Source organism: Vidua macroura, chromosome 1 (genome assembly GCF_024509145.1).
Source record: "Vidua macroura isolate BioBank_ID:100142 chromosome 1, ASM2450914v1, whole genome shotgun sequence".
NCBI lineage: Eukaryota > Metazoa > Chordata > Aves > Passeriformes > Viduidae > Vidua > Vidua macroura.
Genome location: NC_071571.1, coordinates 905,197 through 924,761, shown reverse-complemented (window position 1 = coordinate 924,761; position 19,565 = coordinate 905,197). Strand labels below are relative to the sequence as shown.

The following is a 19,565-nucleotide window of genomic DNA, read 5'->3' as shown; positions in this document are numbered from 1 at the left end:
TCCCTTTCCATCTTTTGTGTTTCTTTCCCCTGGTGGGCAGGCAGTGATTAACTCCCAGATTAAGGCATTTGGGAGGACCCCCTGCTGAAGTTCAGTGATGAAATCTCCTTAGCCAGGCTCCCTGTGTCCTACACTGTGTGTTCCATGATAACAAGATGCTTCCCTGAAAACATCAGCTCCTGTCTGTGCTGCTAAAATAGGTGCCAGCGTTGTGGTACAGCTCCCTCGGGAGCCATGGCAACTGTGATGCTGCAGATCCCTCTCTCTGACGGAAGCTGGATCCATCTCCTGGAAATTAGGCCTTGCACACTTCTGTAATTTTATTTTTTCTATTTTTGACTCTGCAGCTTAAGGAGCATTGGCTATAAGGCTGATTGTGCAATTCTTAAATTTAATCCCTTAGCCCTCTTTTAGGTTTATTTCAGCTTCTCATTGTTGTCATTGCCATTGGAAAAACTGCCCCAGAGCCTCCTGGAAAATTATTTTATACCTTTTAATGTCAGGAGGCAGCTGAGCTGACAACAGAAGCACAATAGGCATTATCAGCCTTTACAATATGACTGAACCTTTGTCTTGCCTCTTGTGTGAATTAAAACTCAATTTGGGAATTAGAGATGACAGTCAGGGTCCTAAATTCTGTACTTCAAAGAAGTGCTGGGGAATGGTTAAGGGGAGAATGATGGAAAGTTTTCACTGGGCCAGGGTTGGGCTGTTGGATTCTCATCTGCTGCTGACATCCCCCTTCCCTCTGCTCCTCAAGCTCTATTTCAAAGGGAGACTTGCAGAAGATTTTTTTTCAATGTGTCCTTGAAGAATAGTCGATTTAAAAAAAAGAAATTAATTTGTTTCAGTGTTTGGGGGCTGTATCCTCTTATGGATTTTGATTTGCATAAGCTGTTCAGCCCAGGGCCAGCTCCACAGCTGAGTGCTCATTGCACAACCACCCTGTGGTGCAGACAGTCTGCTCCTGAATTCCTGCCCCAAATGGGGGCTGGAGTGCTCATCTCATGCCTGGATCCCTCTCGCCCTCCCATCCATCCCCATCCTTGTGGCTGCCTCCTGTCCCCAGCCCGTGCCAGGCTGTCGTGCTGCCCATTGCCACAGTCACCCTGTGGGATGCTGGGCAGATTTCTCAACAGTTTGTGTGCAAATCAAATCCATTTAAAAGCAAGAAATGCCCATCCCTGTCTAATGACAGGATTTGCTTTGCTTTTGCAGCCACAGTGAAGATCTTGCTGTAATATTTTCTTTTCCTGCCTGGTTTCCATTATTTTAAGTGGGTCTAGCATTTGCCCAGTAACCTCTCAGTCATGTCATGTTTGTAGTTCTCCTGTGGGACCCCAAACTGTAATTGGGTTTGTCTGACAGGAATTCTTCAGCTGATGAACATTGTGTTAATCAGGGCAGGGGCTGAAGGATGTGTAAGTGCAGCCAGTCATCCTGAGATCATCAGCACTAATGCAGTTGTGGTGCAGGAGCTGGTAATAACAGAGCTGCTCTAATAATGCTTTTGAAATGCTCAGTGTCATCTTATTGCAGGCTGTTGATGAATTGAAGAGCTGTTAGCTATCCCGGGGGGGTGTGGGAGGGAGCTGAGCCCCACACGGTGTCACCAGGCAGTTCTCTGTCAGTGGCACACGGGTTTGAGAGGGGACCTCGGCCCTGGGCTGCTCCCCTGCCCTTGGCCCTGCTGTGCGTTTGGTTCAGCTTGAACAGAAGGTTTTGTGGAGGTGTTGCTTCTGTCCCTGGCTAAAAACTGAGCTGAGCTGAGCTGAGCTGAGCTGAGCTGAGCTTACAGGATGTTTTTCCAGAGGTGCAGCTCTGCAGTGCAGGGTGCTCGGGGGCCTCTGATCCAACAGGATCACAGAACCACAGGATGGATCACAAACAGAATCCTTGAATGGTTTGGGTTGGAAGGAACCTCAGACCTCATCCAGTGCCACCTCTGCCATGTCAGGGACACCTCCCACTGTCCCAGGCTGCTCCCAGCCCTGTCCAGCCTGGCCTTGGGCACTGCCAGGGATCCAGGGGCAGCCACAGCTGCTCTGGGCACCTCCCCATGCTCCCAGCCAGGAATTCCTGCCCAATATCCCATCTAAATCCCCCCTCCCTGTCCTGCCCCACCCCACAGCTCTGTGTTCTTTTGGGGTTGCCCAAAGCAGCTGATCCCATGCAGGTGCCCCTGGTTTTCCCCAGCTGGTTTCCCACCCTGCTGCACCAGTTCTGGTTCCTCTCCAGCTGGATGCAGCCGGGCCCAGCTCTCCCTTGGAGCTGGGCTTTGGCCAGCCTTCCTGAGGTTGATCTCCTTCCTTTATTTTACATTCCTGCTCATCCTTGACTCTCAGATTTTCAAGAAAAACTGGGAGTGAAACAAATCCACTTCTGGCTGCAGAGTCTGCCAGGCTGAGGCTGCTGACCACATTTCCTTAGTGATGCTGTGTAACTTTCTGGGAAATCTGAATTCCAAACCTCTTTCCCTGGCTGATGTTGCCAGCCTGTGGCTTGTGCATCCTTTGGTGAACTTTGTGTTGCCTCTACTCGGTTCCACTATGAAATACCCCCACAAAAAGCAAATATTGAGTTGGAAACACTCTGAGTGTGTTTGATTTCTGGTTTTGGCTGATCTCTGATTTCTGATGTAAATTCTAAAGCAGGATTTGATCTGTAAATGACCTTTCCTATAAAACATGAGGCTGTGTTTAAGGTTTGTACAACTGCACACCTTTGCAGTGTTAAGCTTATAGTGCAAGGTTCTGGTGGTCAGAATCCTAAATATTCCAGTTTTATCCTTCAGCCTGTGTTCTTGCAGCCTGTGGAAGAAGTGAAGCGTGAGTTGAGCAGGGGTGTCAGGCTGGTTCTGCAGTCCGTGTGTGTGAGCACACGGGGCAGGGGTGTGTAAACCCCAGGTTCCTGGGCACACAGAGCGTGTCCTGGTGGCTCTGCTCGCTCTGATTGCTGTTCTTGGTAATAACTCTTAATTAGAGACCACACCAACCATGCTGGCACGGAGGAGCTCATCATCCTGGAAAGTGATGTTGCCTTAGAAACCAGTGCAAGAGGCTGCACAGAAACGATTGTGTTAGATTAAAGCAAAAAAAAAAAAAATCCCAGAGCATTAGCAGGGATAAGTAATAGCTTCGGGAGTGAAGCAAAAATAGAAGCACTAGGCTGATTCATCTGCTGAGGCTGGGAGGCTGCAGATTGGGTACCAGAGCTGACGTGGGATGTAGTGATCTCCGCCCGCTCCGGGGTCTGGCACAGCCCAGCTCCACCTGGAGCAGCCCAGGGAGGGCTCAGGCATCCTTTGGGATGGCTGCCCTGGGAAAGGGATCAGGGAAAGCATCCCAGTAGATCTGGGTGGCTGCAGAGGTTGGTGCTGGGACTGAGACTGTGCTGGGTGTGCTCAGCATCCCGGGCAGGCTGGTCCTGTCAGCTCCACCTGCAAGGTAGGACAGGGTTAAATGAGGATAAAAGGATGTGAACGGGCAAAATAGAGCCTTCCTCCTCGTGAACAGGCAAAATAGAGCCTTCCTCCTCGAGACCAGGCTCTCTCACCTCTGGGAGGGAGTGGGGACCCTCAGGCAGTGGGGGAAGCTCCACGTGCAGAGCTGGACCGAGGCTGATCTACAGGATCTTGTAATGGTGTCACTGCTCCTGCCTGCCATGAAAGGTGGTGGGGAGCCCAGAGGAGAGTGAAACCTCAGATTTGGTACTTGAAGAGTAGGAAATGTTCCTCCTTGTTGAGCTGAGGGTAAAAGCAGTGGTGAGGGCTCCTTTGAGGGTATCTGACTCTTCCTTCCAACCCAGCTCTGCTCCAGTGAGACCCTCCCTTATTTGAGTCACCTTCAAAATCTTCCCAATTCTGTATTCTGAACATCCTTCCACCCTTTCTGGCTCGTCTTCACTGACCAGTTTGCCTTTTAATTCTTCAGAGAATTTAAGGTTTATGGGAATCTAAAGGAACAAGAGGGAGCAAAGCTCTGGTGGGAGAGCTGCTGGTCACAGCGAGTGGCCATTCCTGGCCTTGCACAACCACTGTGGCACAGCTTCAGAGGCAGAATATTGGTAAATGGAAATGAGAAGAAATGGACTGGGTAGAAGATAGAGGCCAGGGCACTGGAGCTGGGCAGGGCTCTGGGAGCAGCATGCTGTGGGCAGGAGGAAGCTGTTGGGAAGCTCTCAGCATATGAACTCTGCATTACCTCCATTAATGTCCTGAGAGATTAAATACTGGCTGACTTTGGAGATTTTTCATAGCTTAGCATTCTCCTGCTTCTGAGCATCCCAGGTATTGACTGTGGTTCATTTCCTGCATTAGAAAATATTATTTAATAAGGCAGCAGTGGGGGCTGTTACAGGCTGTGCACAGACATGGAGTCAGGCTTTTCTTCCCTGTGATGCAAATCCCTTCCACGATCCCAGGCTCTGAAGTACCAGCCCTGAAATGAGAGGGTTTTCTCCTCTGTTAGAAATGGTAGATACTTGTTTTTTTAAAACAAAAAAAATCAAATAAAAAGCTCCTAGGTGGTTTCAGAGAGCTTTACAGGGCTGCCCTCACTCCTGGTGAAGTGCTTTAAGGGATCTCTGGTGGATTGAGATTTTCTGGAAAAAAAATCTTGGTTTGGATTGAATGAGCAATGGAGGAATAACAGTAATTACACAGGATTAGAGGAACTCAGGGCCTGCCAGATTGGGGAGCACAGTCAGTACTTTCAGAGTGAGCAAGTGCTTGCAAACATTAGTCCTACATCAGGGAGGAGGGAGAGCACGAGCCGTGAGCTGAGAGCCCGTTTCCCACAGCAAGACACCTCGGAATATTTTAAAGCAGAGAAAAATTGTTGAGGCTCTTTGAGAAGTGAAGGTTGTGGGTGGAACTATTCTGGTTAATTAGAGGCTGTCAGGAAAGATTCATATAACTTACAGTTCCTTAGTCATTGTTTTTAAATATAGCAGTGCCTTAAATCCCAAGCTTAAATACAAGCAGATAAATGTGTGGATTGTAGCATTTCTCACAGCAGGTTCAATTCAGGGGGCGTAGTGGAACTTGCAGGCTCTGGGTATAAAAATACATTTCTTTCAGTTCAACTCGAACAGGGGAGGCCTTTTCCATGAGCTCTAAGGACATTTTCTCCAGAGTGGAGTGTGGCAGTATCTGAGACGGTTCATGTGCTGTGACCCTGGTTCAGAGAGCAAAATCTGCCTCAGTCAAGGATTAAGCTGCACCAGACACTTAAGAATAAAAGCTGAATTTGCAGTTTGGTGCCAGTGCAGCCTCTGAGCAACCTGCAGCCCAGTTTAACCAGGGGAATGGTGTCCAAATGACTCCCAGCTGAAGGAGCTGAAGAGGTGGCTGAGGAGGGCACATCAGAGGTGTTGAGGCTGGGCTGGGATGGATCAGCACAAAGTGTGCAGTGCTGGTGTGGATGAAGGGTGACAGAAAAAAATCCACCTGCAACCAGGACAACAAGCAATGAAGTTTGTATTTTTGATAACTGGGGCACATGTCTGGCTTGTCTGGCAGATTCTGTGGACCCAAAGAGGCAGGTGTTTCAAAACACAGATATGTGGCATCTTTAAGCCAGCTAAAAATACTGTAAGATGTGTTCATGTTAAAAAATATATAATTAAAATGAATCTTGCTGTATTTGAGACTCCAGGACCTTTCCAAACACATCCCATCCCATCCTTTTCAGCTTTGTCCTCTTGCTTACGGGAGCGATCCGGTTTGTGCATTGTGAAATCCTCATTACAGCAGGACTTGTGATCACTGTTGACTCCAGAAGAATATATTAAAATTCACAGAAAACAAAGCCCTTGTGCTGAAAGAGCTCATTCTGCACTGTGCTGTTGGGGCTGGGCTGGGGGGGCCGTGCTTTGGTTTTGTTGGCGGGGGAAGCGCTGACCTTGGGTCCTGCGTGTTCTTGGAATGGCTCATCAGCAGGAATTGATACCGATAAAAGCATCGATCACGGCAGAGCTTGGCAGAGCAAAAGGAGGAGCCGAAATTCCCCCAGACGTGTCGGGACCCCCCGAAGGCTGCTGACAGAAAAACCCTTCCCCCGAGCCGATAAACCCACGGCAGCCTCAGCCCAGGGCCGGGCGCTCGCCTTCCCCGAGTGAATTCCTGAGGTCTCTCCACAAAAGGATGCAACCTGCCGGTTTCTTTTGAACTAGTGGCTGCCTGCAGTAAGTGAAGGCGACGGCGCAGGGGGTGGGGAGGACGGGGTTTGTCACGAATACCGGGGGCACGCCGTGTCGTCACGGCAGCGAGCCCGGCGCGCCGAGCGCTGCAGCGGAGCCGCGGAGCCGCCGCGATGTCCCTCTCCAACCAGCAGCCCGAGTACAGCCCGCTGGGCAAGGGCAAGAGCCCCGAGAGCTTCCCGGCCGCCTTCCACCGCATGGAGTCCCCGAAGGACTTCGGCAAAACCGAATTCGAGTGGCAGAGGACCGAGGGGAAGCTTAACGAGATTGGCTTGAACGTGAACTCCGGGGGACCGATTAAGGACGGGCTCGTTAAGAACGCCGGTTTCACGGATGAGGACAAGCTCTGCTTCTTCGAGGGAAAACTAGACAAAGAGCTAAAAATAGCCCAGAAGGACAAAAGAGAAATTGAGGTGCCGGGCAAGAAATACCAGGCGGCTGCAGGTCACCTTGAGAGCTGGTCCTTGATTTCGGAAACCTTTCCTCCTGCAGAAGGCAACTTCGGGAACCCCAAAGCCACCGATTTCCGCGTGGGACAGGGAGGAGCCGAAAAAGCCGGTCCTGGGCTGGGTAGAAATGAAGCCATCACCGACCAAGAGAAAGCCGTGGGTAAGGCTGGGATGGAGACTAAGTGCCAGCCGGAGCCAAAGCTGCCCCATCTATGCGTGGCAGAGAGCGATCCCGGCAAATACATGAAGGAGCAGGAAATCAGCGTCTGGAACCCCAATTTCCAGCCTGTCCTGCCGAACGACTCGGGGTCTAAAGAAGCGGCCGTGAGAAAAGATGGAGCCCCCGGCTATTGTGTCCTGGGGGTGGTTAACGACAGCTACGGGCAGAGCGGGCTCTCTTCCCCCACTCCCGCAGCCAAAGGGGTCCCTCCGACCACCACCGTGGAGCTGGCCCAGGACGAGTCCAAAAGCAGTGACCTGAGCGAGAGCCCCGAGGTGGAGGAGGAGATGGAGGAGCAGCTGGGCTCTGAGGGCAGTTTGCTGGCCAGGGCTGCCCACCAGAGGAAGGCGATGAGGCGTGCGATGTCAGAGTGCTCTCACTTGTCGGTGCCCCTAACCCTTAACCTGGCCGATAAATACCCTGAGCCGGTGCTTAGAGAAGACGTCGCCACTGGGCTGCTCTCTCCTAATAGCAGCCTGACCCAGAGCCGCAGCCCCACGGCCGGCAAGCCGAGCTCCCCGATGAAGAGGTCGCTGACGGTGGCGGAGGAGCAGGCGGCCGTGGCCGGCCCCGCGGCCCCGCCGAGCCCCGGCCCCGGCGCGCAGCCCCCGGCCCCGGCGCGGGAGGAGCCGGCCGCCAAGAAGCGAGAGGAGTGGAACGGCAGCAACTCGCTCAAGAAAGAGCTGGGCAGCCCGAGCGTGTTCCACAGCAAGCTGGAGCAGATCCCCGAGCTCGGCAGCCAGGACAAAGAGCGGCAGGAGGCGGCGGGCAAGAGGGACAAGAGGAACGGCGGCGATGGAGCGCCGGGGCTCGATGCTCCCAAAAGCAAAGGCGCCGAGCTGGAGCCCGGCAAAACGGCTCCTCTGGAGAGGAAAGAAATCGAGGTCAGCAATGTGCAGAGCTCTCCGTCTCCCAAGCAAGGAGATTTACCACGTGATGGTATGTTACTAATTTTTACCTCTCCGGGCAGGGAGCGGACAGGAGCTGGGAAGTGCCGAGTGACTTTAGAGCGCGGAGGGTGCACCTGGGAGCCCGGCACCGGCCGCGCTCGGCAGGCAGAACAAAGGATGGGTCTGTACAGATAGAAATGGAGGGGGAAAGGGGGAAATTAACTGCCTGGCTGGTTGCACAGCGTCTGGTGCAGCAGCAGCTGTTAATGGCTTGTCGGGATCCTAAACTTGAGCGATGGATTTTCAGATCGTGGCATCCACAGGGGTCCCCACCGGTCTCCCCTGGGTACCCTCCTGCCACACCTCCCCCGAGCAGAGGAACCCCAGATCACGAGCTGTATTGTGAGAGCAGGGTGATAGCAAAGTTAAAACCTTTCAGCCCCTGCCAAAAAAATCTGCGCATTGTGCTTTTCCCGTAAGCTTCTGGCACTCTGTTTGAGGGGAGCACAAGAGCGATGGGTGCAATGATTTATGGAGTTAAGCTCTTGCCGGTGCTGAAATTCAAAGTGGAATTTCCCTGTCACTTTCTGGAAGCTCTTTCCCAAACTCCCCGTTTGAATGGAGCCGTTCCCATTCCAAGGGTCAATAGCAGCTTGTTGTATTCTGTGGGGTTTGTTGTTTCAATGGTGCTGTGGTGTATGAGGTCACTCTTCCCGGATTTAAAATCTGTGAGAAGAGTAGTTAATCTTTGTTCTCCCGCCTGGAACAACATCTCTGTGTCCCCCTTGCCAGCCCCAGCCAGCAATAAACCTGCTTTCCCCCCAGATTTTGGATGCGAGGACGGTGTTTATGCTTTGTCTGTCGCCCGCATTAACGAGAGGAGAGAAAATGTGTCAGGGGATAAAGACAAAAGATTTGCAAGAGAATTTTTGCATCCTTTTGTAGCCAGCTGGTTTGTCAGCCCCTCGGAGGGCTGATGTAAAATGGAAACTGTCATGTTGTCGAGGGAGGGGAGGGTAAAACCCAGGTGTGCAGGGGAGTGAGCTCCTCAGGTGGAGCCCCAAAACTCCTGGGCTGAGCTGAGCTCTCTGAGCGGGGCAGGGCAGTCCCTGAGGGGCTGTGCTCACACAGCCATGGGTTTGTTCTCTGGGTTTGTGGTGTGTGAGTGACACCCCATGGTCACTCAGGCAGCTCTCGCTGCCCATGCCGGGCTCTGGTCATCGCCCTGCAGCCAGCGGCCACTCACCACTGCAGTGCCTAATTACAGTTCTGCCTTCTCTAATTATTTCTCTAGAGGCTTCAGTTCCCAATCTCATATTTGGGTAGTACAAATTCCCCTCTGTGATGTGCCAACGTGTCTCACCTTTTCACTGAACCACAGGACCCCAGGATGGGCTGGGTTGGAGGGACCTCAAAGCCCATCCAGTGCCACCCCTGCCATGGGCAGGAACACCTTTCCCTGTCCCAGCTTGCTCCAAGCCCCATCCAGCCTGGCCTTGGACACTTCCAGGGATGGAGTGCTGAGGATGGGATTCTTCCCTTTCCATCCTCTCGGTGTTCCCTGTTTCCTCACAGTTGGCTTGAGGGACAGGTTTTAACGAGCTCAGGTAGCCCTGACTGAAGTGGTGGCCGTGGTGCTGGCAGCGCCTCAGGAGTGCAGCCCTGGCTCCTTGGAGCCTGAGCAGAGCTGTCAGCTCCTGGCAGGCAGGTGGGAGCCCCTGGCTGCCCTGTGGTGGTCCCAGGGAGGTCCTGGCTCGAGCCAAGGTTGGATGGGACACTTGGGGATGTTCCCTTGGGCTCAGGTCAGACCCTGATGTTCTGTGGTCACCTGGGCTTGATTTTGTACCTAAACATGAGAGGGTCATCAGTTGTCTTGGGAACTGAAACATGGCAGGAGTAAAGAGATGTTGGCAGCAAATGTGGAGCAGAAAAAAAACCAAAAAATGATGTATTTGTACACACCTTTTCTGTCACAGAGTTCGTGGGGTGAAGGGGCTTGCCGTCACCTTTCATGTCACAGATTTTTGGGGGTTTGCTGACATCTTTCATGTCTCAGGTTTTTTGGGGTTTGATGACTCCTTTCATGTCACAGTTTTTGGGATTTGCTGATCCTTTTCACGTCCCAGTTTTTTGGGGGTGATGGTGTTTGCTGACACTTTCCATGTCCCAGTTTTTTGGGGTGGTGGGATTTGCCAACACCTGCCCTGACACCAAGGTTTAACTACAAGACAAATCAGCAACAAGGTTCATATTTTGGGCAACTGGGAACCCCAGTTTGGCTTGGCTTGTGAATTCTGTGCAGCTCAAGAGGCAGCTGTTTGAAAGCACAGCTCTGTGGGATCTTTAAATGAGACAAAACATTTAAAACCTTATCTGAAGTGGATTGACATGTTTTCCCCAGAGGGGCTGAGCATCAGTGATGGAAAGGTCACTGAGATGGGAGTGCTCTGAGTGTTCTGGCTGGGTTGTGTTTTGCAGATGGTTTATTCAGATTGCCAAGGGTTTATTAGCATTTGGTTTAAAATTTTGCTCCTGCAATCTTTATTATGAAAGCTTGTTTGTTGTCCTTACAATCACAGGTCTGGGTGAGCTGATACAGAGATAACTGAGCTGGCAGAGCTCTCACAGGCATCAATATCATAGAATTTGAAAACTTATTTTCTACTCTTTGTAGTTTTTACTCTTTTAATCTCTGGGTTTATCCTCTCCTGGAAGCAAACAAAGCAGTAAATGCAACTAAATGTTTTCTGTATGTGCAGTTTAGAGGATTTTCAGAACACAAGAGAAACCAGACAGAAATTCCTCAGATGTTCCTGAAAAGCTTTCCAACTTTCTGTGCTGAGGATTTTTCCCTCTCCCCTGTTAATCAGCAGAGAGGTGGTTATAGTAAAAATAACTCCCCAGCAGGCAGTGCTGGCTGGGAGGTGGAGCTGCTGCTAAATCCCTCCTGTGCATTTCATTCACACTCAGTTCCCTACCCTGAGATCCTGATCAGCCTCCCTGCCTCATCTCAGCACTCACCTTGCAGGTCTCCATCCACTCACCAGGCAAGGTGCTCAATGGATCCATTTTATCTGGCAGAAAGAGGTTTTCCCTGCTTTTTGTTAACCCCTCTCTTTTTCTGCCTGCTCTGTCTGTTCACCCTGACCTCGGTGCTCACATCTGGGGTATCAAATTCTGTCACTTGCACCTTTTATCATCCTAAAAATACTTTAAAGAATTGTGCAGCCTGATCCAAATCATTTGTATGGTATCTCCACTTAAAGCAGACTTCCTTGCTTCTGCCCCCCCAGGGTTGTGGGATTTTTTGCTAAACATCTGCTCCTCTTGTGTTCTTTCCATAGAAAGAATTAGTAGAATTGTACATAAAACTTTTCTTCCTTGCAGACAGGTGGGTGTTGGTGTGATCACAGAATCCCAGGGTGGTTTGATTGGAAGGGACCTTGAAGCCCATCTGGTGATGGCACATTTTGTTTAATTTTAGTTCAATTTCCTTTTAAAAACTGCCCCGAAGGCACTCCCGCTCCAACCCCTCGCGTGCCCACTGTGGGTATTTTCAGCCAGGAGATCCTGCCTGCAGATTAGTCCTGATCAGAGCTGAGCCCCAGCACCTGCCCAGCTCCCTCAGGAATCAAATCTCCCTGGACAAGTGGCTGAGTTGTTCCCAGCACTAAGGACAGGTTTGACACTTGAGTGTTGTGTGATTTATTGGCATTTATTTGTACCCAGTGTCACTTCCAGTGCTGCCCCTGCCAGAAGTGATGTCCTTCAGCACTGCCTTCACCTGCTGCCTTCTCTCACTCCCTTGGCATCTCCCTGAAATGTTTTCTGCTCTGAAACACCAGGAACTGCAGGTTGGCTCTGTCACACCCAGCACCAGCTCAGTGTTTGCATCAGGAAACCATCCTGGGTTTCCAGCTCAGGTTTCTTTATGCTCCATAAAGTCCAGCCTAACTTCCAGTCTCCTAAAGGATTTTTTTCCAGCAGAACACTGTGGTTTAGATGAATACAGAATCCAAGACTCCCAGCAAAGTGAGGGTGTGAGAGCCCCAGCCTCGGGTTTGCACTGGTTTAAGTTAATGCAGGGATTGGGAATGTCAGCCCAGCTGCCTGTAAGGAACCAGCACTGCAGTGGTGGGGTCTAGCAGGTTCCTTGGCACAGGAAATGGTGTTTGTAATAGGGGAGAAAAGACAGAAGTGACTGCAGCTGCTCTGAGCCTGGTTGGGACTGGGGGATACTGAGGAACCTCCCTGGAATTCATTGGATCATTAGTGACACCTTTGTGCTCGAGTGTTCCAAGACAGGATTGCCTTTATTTTGCATTTTGAACAGCTTGGAACAGTTTTATGCCTTCTTTTCACTGATAAGCTGAAGAGGGGCTTTGGCAAAGGTCTGGAGGGACAGAACACAGGGAATGGCTCCCACTGCCAGAGGGCAGGGGTGGGTGGGATACTGGGAAGGGATTCCTGGCTGGGAGGGTGGGGAGGGGCTGGGATGGAATTCCCAGAGCAGCTGTGGCTGCCCCTGGATCCCTGGCAGTGCCCAAGGCCAGGCTGGACAGGGCTTGGAGCAGCCTGGAACAGTGGGAGGTGTCCCTGCCATGGCAGGGGTGGCATTGAAGCTTTAAGGTCCCTCCCAACCCAGACAAGTCTGGGAATCTCTGAATTCCATGTAAATACCCTGTAAATCCCCTTGTCCCCTGGCCCAAGCACTGCCCAAGCTCAGTTGTCCACCTGGAGATTCTCTGAGGTTTCACCAACATTCAGAGCAGCTTTAGGGCCAGCCTGAAACTGGAATTTGGGCCCTGTTTCTTGCCTGCTCCTCACTGGATGTCCTGCCTCAGGCAGCTCCAGTTCAGGAGTGGTTTTGCTGGTGGGTCACTGTGATGGGAGCTGTTACTCAGAACAGCTTCATAATTCCAGTTCATGCCCTGTTGGATGAACTTCAGGTTGTTGTGATTTAGGATTTCCCTTGCTGGGGTAAAAATAGAGTCTTAAAAAATCCTGGAGCCTTTGGTTTACAAATGCAGGCAAAGAGGAATCTGATTTATTCTCAGTTCTTGATAACAGGGAAAATGTACACATTGACTGAGTTGCATTTGTTGTCAAATAAAATGCTGAGCCCTCTGCATTTGGGTCAAGCAGGAGATGTTGATTCTGCCTTTTCTGGGGAGGAGGAAGCAGCTCAGGGTTGTATTTCTGCCCAAATGAAGATTTGTTGTATTTGTAGATACTTTTCTATAAGAGCCTTAGACAAAAAGGCTTCATTTGAGGGTGGTTTTTGGGATGCAGCTGCTCCTTTGGGGTGCTGATGGATGAGGAAGGAGCTGGTGCCTCTCTGTGGTTCCACATGAGCAGGTTTTGTTCCAGGGCTTGTTTATGTTCAAGAGGGAGAGTAAAGACAAGGATGGGCATTGCCTTATTGCTTAATCTATTTCTCTTAATGGATTTTCAGCTGATGACTCTAATCCCGATGAGAATTATGGAGCTGTTTCATTGAATGATGTTTTAGTTGAGCTTAGCCTGCTAAATATCCCTGGCTGGGGATCTGGGGATGATGCCTGGCCTGGTTCACGTTGGGCTGCAGGCAGGGCAGGTGACACAGGGACCTGCCACACAGAGCCAGAGGGACAGCATTTGGGGGATACAGCCTCAAACATCCATGGAAACCTTGTTTATTAGAGGGAGAAAGGAATCATAGAAAAATGTGGAATGTCCTGAGGCAGGAGGGACCCACAGGGATCTTTGATCCAACCCCTGGCCCTGCACAGACACCCCAAAATCCCAGCCTGTGCATCCCTGGGAGTGCTGTCCAAACTCTTCTGGGGCTCTCCTGGGGCTCTGTGCCCATTCCCTGGGGAGCCTGGGCAGTGCCCAGCACCCTCTGGATGGGACAGGAGGTGCAGCAGTCCCAAAAAGGAGAGTGGGGTTACAGATCCAGCCTTTGCCCACCATGGGGCCAGAGAGCAGAGAACACTTCTGGCCTTTTGAGAGGAGCCCAAGATAGGTTCTACCAGGGTCTTCCTTTTGGCATGGAGGACGGATTTTTGGGAATTCTTGCTCTTTCCTAAGCTGCTGGTTGGTGTTGAGCTGCACACAGGCGTTGCTCCTGGGCTCTGTGATTTATAAAACAGTGCAGTAACAGGGTTTAACTTCAAAGAGATCCTGGGTACATTCCTGTAAGTGCTGTTACCTCATTTTACTTCTTCAGGGGGTACAAACAGCAAAGCTTTTCAGGTTTTGTGCCTGTTTGGGTTTTTTCACACAGAGCTGCAGCTTTTGTGAGAGCTGTTACCCAAGACTGAAGGTTTGTGTTTGCTCCCTCCTGTCTCCAGCTCAGCATCACCTCACACGAGCTGGGCCTCTGTGCACTGGATTTGCAGGGTGGAGGTGGCATAAGGATGCTTCTGTGTGGCTTTCCTCCAGCATGGGGAGTTGCTGGAATCCAGAAAGAGAGAGAGAGCAAAAGAAAAAAACTCTGTCAATTCATAAATCCTAATGTTTGAAAGAGGGAAAGGTCAGGCGAAGATAAATGGAAAAAATTCCTGGTTGTGAGGATGGGGAGGTGCCCAGAGCAGCTGTGGCTGCCCCTGGATCCCTGGCAGTGTCCCAGGCCAGGCTGGACAGGACTTGGAGCAGCCTGGGACAGTGGGAGGTGTCCCTGCCATGGCAGGGGTGGGATGATCTTTAGGGTCTGTCCATCCCAAGCCATTCTGGGATTCCATGATTCCATGTGCTTGCCTTTGAGTACAATGTCTCAGTGCACACCTGGTCCTCCAGGGCCTCTCTGGAGAGAGCTGTGATAGATAAATCAGCGAGGAGGAGCTCACACAGGCAGTGGCCAAACGAGACTCCTGAGCCTGCAAGAGGGGAGGGAGGAGGCTCTGGTTGCTGTCTGAAAAGTCATCAATGACAGGGAAGTTGTGAAACAGAGGAGACAGTTCTGGTTTTCCAGGATGAGAATATGGGTCAGCAAACGAAAATAACAGCAGCAGCTGAAAGCAAACCATGCTGGGTGACTTGTGAGAGATTTCAGCAAGGCTGTAAAACAGTTTCTGCCAGGAATTTGGGAACTGTGAGATTTTAGCTTTTTGTTGTTGTTTTTTACCAGAAGGGTGATCAGGTGTAGGAGGAGAAGCCCCCAGCTGTGGAATCTCCATTGCTGGAGATGCTCAGAATAAGACTGAACACACCCTGAGCAGCCAGGAGTAGCTGGAGTGGGGGACTGGGGTAAATGACCTCCCCTCATCCCCTCCAACCTGCCTTGTCCTGTTACTCCAGAGGGCCATGCTGCCTGTGCTGAGGAGCTGTTGGACAGGCAGGTGCTTTCCAGACTGGAGTTCACAGGATGGGCAGAGATGTTTTTTCCAGGAGTGGGTGGGATGGGTTTTTCTCCTCCTTCTGGTTAGGAATTCTATTTATAGTTACCCATAATCAGGATTTGGCCTCAGGAAACCCCTGGAGGAGTTGTGGGCACAGTGGGCACCCCCTCTGTGCAGCTGGGACAGGAGTCACTTAGGCTGGACTGGTTTAACTCTGGCCCAAAGCCTTTTGCAAGCAGAGGGGGCTGTTCCAGGCCCATCCAGGTGTGTCCCTCCCATGGATGGAGACTTTGGAGTCTCTTTGGGCTCCTCCAGCCTGTGACTGCTCCGTGTCCCCGTGTCACCTGAGGGGTGTCCCTGCAGCTGCACTGCTGAGGCCACGGGGATCCAGAATGGTTGGGTTGGGAGGGACCTTAAAGCCCATCCAGTGCCACCCCCTGCCATGGCAGGGACACCTCCCACTGTCCCAGGCTGCCCCAAGCCCTGTCCAGCCTGGTCTTGGAAACTTCCAGAGATTCAAGGGCAGCCCCAGCTGCTCTGGGCACCCTGTGCCAGGGCCTGCCCACCCTCAGAGGGAGCAATTCCTAATTCCCAATCTCCCATCCATCCCTGCCCTCTGGCAGTGGGAGCCATTCCCACTTCCTCCCCAGAAAGGCTCTCCAGCCCTGGCCCCGGGCAGGGCTGCAGTCCCTTCCTCGGAGGGATTCAAAAGCAGTGTGGATGTGGCCCCTGGGGCAGTGCTGGGGGCAGTGGGACCCCGTGCTCTGAGAGGCTTTTCCAGCCTCAGCAGTCCCTTGGCTGACTGGCAGGATGTGCTCAGAGGCTCCTGGGGTGTTCTGCTGAGCTGCTGGGCAGGAACCCTTGGAGAGACACCCAGTGTCCAAACTGGCAAGTTTTGGGGAAATAAGGGACAGAGTGCTCCATGCTGAGCCTTGGGGGCACCTCTGGCCTTCCCACAGCTGATGAAGGAGCTGATCTACTCTCTGTTCTTTTGGGGAAAAGGCTCTCAAAGCCATTGCCTCGCCCACTGGGCTGTGTTCTGCCAGGCTTTATCTCTTCCAAAGGTTCCTCAGCTGCGGGGAGGAACCACCAGGAGAGGGGCAGCGAGTAGAGAAGGGGGAGCTGGAGGACAAAACACGTTCAGAGTCTCCTCAGGCCCCAGAGTTCCCGTTCCAGGTGGCTGCCACCACCCCAGGTGGGGCTGAGTGTCCCTGCAGGGCTGTCCCCACTCCGTGTGTGTCACTAGCCCAGCCTTGGCTCTGGGAGGCACAGATCCCTCACTGCTGGGGTTTGGTGGCTCACTCTGCTGGAGCAGGGCGAGCCTGAGAGTTACAGTCTCCATTTTTCAGATCTGTAGGAAGGCTGTTGTTTGCTTTTAGCACAAGGAGTTAGATCTTGCTTTCCTGGGTGTAGTTTTGGCACAGATCATCTCGTTATTACTATTTATTCTGAAAAGTCACTGCTGCTGATTTATTCTGAGTCTTGTTGCCTCTGACTCCAGTTCTGTCCAAACCCCATGTGGTGTTGTTCACCGGGTCCTTCATCCAGCCATGGCAAGTACCCAGTTTCTGGAGACAAATTTATTTTAAAATCAGGCTTTTAAACTTGTTGGCTGTAGTGGGGCTTTGCCAGACGTGGTTTTGGTGCTCTGGGCTCTGTGGTTGGTCTTGGCTGAGTGTGCCACAGCTCAGGGTTGGGTTGGCCAACCTCACACTGCACCAAGCACTCCGGGGTGGATGGATCCAGAGTGTGCCCCCTCCAGCTGGTGGGGGCCTTGGTGTGCTCAGCTCCAGGAGCCTGGAGAGCTGGCTGTGGGCTGGGAATGGGCCTGGGATGGCTTGGAGCTGGCCATGGAGCTGGCCACAGCACGGGCCTCCACCAGCAAGAGGCTCAGACACTGGTGGGGAGCTGTTCCAGGGAATGCTGCAGAGTTTGAGCCCGTGGATGTCTCTGGAGGACTCTTGGTGTTGCTGTTGCAGAAGACACAAGGCCACTTGGGAGTTTGCTCCTTCCTCACTGGTGCCTGTGAAACCCCAAACCAAATCCTGGAGTTTGTGGGTTCAGGGGTTATTGTGGAGTCATTTGTTCTCACTAGGGCACTTAAATACAGAATTCCAGGCTGGTTTGGGTTGGGAAGTCCCTGTCCAGCCTGGCCTGGGACACTGCCAGGGATCCAGGGGCACCCACAGCTGCTCTGGGCACCCTGTGCCAGGGCCTCAGCAGTGATAGGAATGATTTCTTGATAGGAATCAAGATAGGAATCATTTCTTGCAGTGCTGCTCTTGGAAACTGTTGGGACATCCCAACAGTGTGATTTTGGGACGTGTGATTTTGGGATGTGTGATTTTCACCAGTAGGAACAGGAGTGCTGAGGACAGGGGATGAGGGTGGAGGCACTGACAGCACACTGCCATCAGTGTGGAGAGAAAAGTGCTGATGGCAGGGCTGTGCCTGGGAGGGATCCACTGAAGATGCCAGATGGGAATGTCCTTCCCTGTCTCCTTGAAGCCCCTTTCCCTGGGGATGCTCCATGGTGGTGCTGACTCAGCGGGATGAGCAGCACGAGGAGCCGGCAGAGCCAGCTCGGGGCACAGCAGCTCCAACAAAATGCCTTTCAAATATCTTCCAGGGGGTTCTGGCTGTGCTTGGGGGAGCAAGCAAACTGAAAAGTCTCCTAAATAATTCTTGCAGCCTAATGAACAAATTTGATTAAGGTTTGGCAGCTTTTCCTAATATTCCCTGTAACTAGGAAATGGTCCCAGTTCTCTGCTCTGAGAACACCCTCGTAATTAAACCATGAATAAGAGCAAATGTCCTGATGAGCACAGGACAAATGAATATTAAACCCCAAACGTCTCCTTCTGTGATCCCTGGGGGATGGTGCAGGGTTGTGTATCCTGGAATGTCAGAGTCTGTGAGAGAGGGAGCCTGAGTTACAGCCCCTCAAGTAGGGAAGGTCTCTACCCAGTTCCCCTGAATTTTTAAAAATAATAATAATAATAATGGAATCATGGAATAGTTTCATTTGGAGGGACCTTAAAGCCCATCCAGTGCCACCCCTGCCATGGCAGGGACACCTCCCACTGTCCCAGGCTGCTCCCAGCCCTGTCCAACCTGGCCTTGGGCACTGCCAGGGATCCAGGGGCAGCCCCAGCTGCTCTGGGAATTCTGTTCTAGGGCCTCCCCACCCTCACAAGGAACAATTCCTTCCCAATATCCCATCCCTCCCTGCCCTCTGGCAGTGGGAAGCCATTCCCCTTGTCCTGCCATGTTTTTTACTCACCTTCTATTAAGCAACATGAAATAACATGAAATTCATGTTGTCATTGGTTCAGAAACGTGGAAGGTGCTGGAGTTCAGATCCTGAACCTTTGGGTGTTGCAGGATTTGAGGAGCACTCCCTGATCCTGGGAATTCTTGTCAAGGGTGCTGCAACCCCTCATCAGCCAGAGGTTTAATGTTGGTGCTGAATTAGCTGAAATAATTAATGACAGCAGCTTCCAGCAGCTGGGAAGTCACCTTGATGTGGGGGATATTTGAGACTGGTAGGATTCCAAACGAAGCAGGGAAGCAGAGAGAAGGGAATGGGCAGGAGGTTGTTTTTCAGGAGAGGGAGCTGCTGGCATTGCTGTGAAACGAGGAGAAGAGAAAGGAATATAGAAATGCAGGGAGGAATCAGGTAGAGAGGAGCCAATACAGATCAGCTGCAATAAAAACGGGTTTTCTAGGTGAACAGACACAATTCCTAAGGATTTTGCATTAAAGCAGGCGTTCAGCCTCTACATTTTGCTGGTTTTCCTTCACAAGCCTCTTTTATGTGCCCAGGATGCTCAGCCCAGTGCTGCAGAACTGGAAGGCCAGATGGGTAGGAAGGGGTTAAACCAATTCAGGGGGGAAAAAGGCTTATCCTGAGCTTACCCTGGAGTCAGAACATAAAAACAACAACCCATACTCTGGTGGGAGGGAGGCACGGGGTGATTTTATTTTCCTGGCTTGTACCAGGACTGAGCCATCCTCTGGGACACTCCTGTCAAGTCTGACAAGCAGGAAAACGGGGAGTGGAAACTGTAATTTCCAAAAGATGTGGAGAACAGGCTGTTTACTGCTGGAATCCTTACCCTGGGCTTGTCACAATCTGTTGCAGGGTTATCAAAAGCAGTGTCCAACACGGATAAGGCTGGATTTGAATCCCCAGATGACAGGGGAGATGCAGGAATTTGTGCTGGGCTCTTGGCACAGGATCCAGCCCAGGCCAGTGTGGTTGTGCAGCTGCACCCTGGCGAAGGAGGGCTTGGAAGTGATTTTTAGGGAAGCTGCTGCTTGCTTGTCCCCTGGTGCTGGGCAGCACCAAGGGCTGCTGTGGGATTTCAGGGGTTTGGGGAGAAAACCTGGGGAAACTGCTCCTAAATGGATGATTTGTTGGGTTGGAGGGCAGTGCTGGTGCTGCTGGGGCTGGACACTGCTTTGGGCTCTGGCTTTCCAG

At 51.8% G+C, this 19,565-nt stretch overlaps 1 protein-coding gene across 10 annotated transcripts in view; it reads left to right on the top strand.

Moving 5' to 3' along the window:
- MAP4 (microtubule associated protein 4) overlaps positions 1–19,565 on the top strand; it is a 148,280-nt gene that overhangs the window by 102,019 nt on the left and 26,696 nt on the right. The window contains exon 1 of one of the 10 annotated variants that reach the window (XM_053979259.1): positions 5,869–7,809. The exons of the other annotated variants lie outside the window; for them this stretch is intronic. Within the exon in view, the coding sequence (XP_053835234.1) occupies positions 6,315–7,809 (1,495 nt within the window). The 5' untranslated portion in view covers positions 5,869–6,314. Of the gene's footprint in view, positions 1–5,868; positions 7,810–19,565 lie in introns of those variants that run through there. 10 annotated transcript variants of the gene reach the window in all.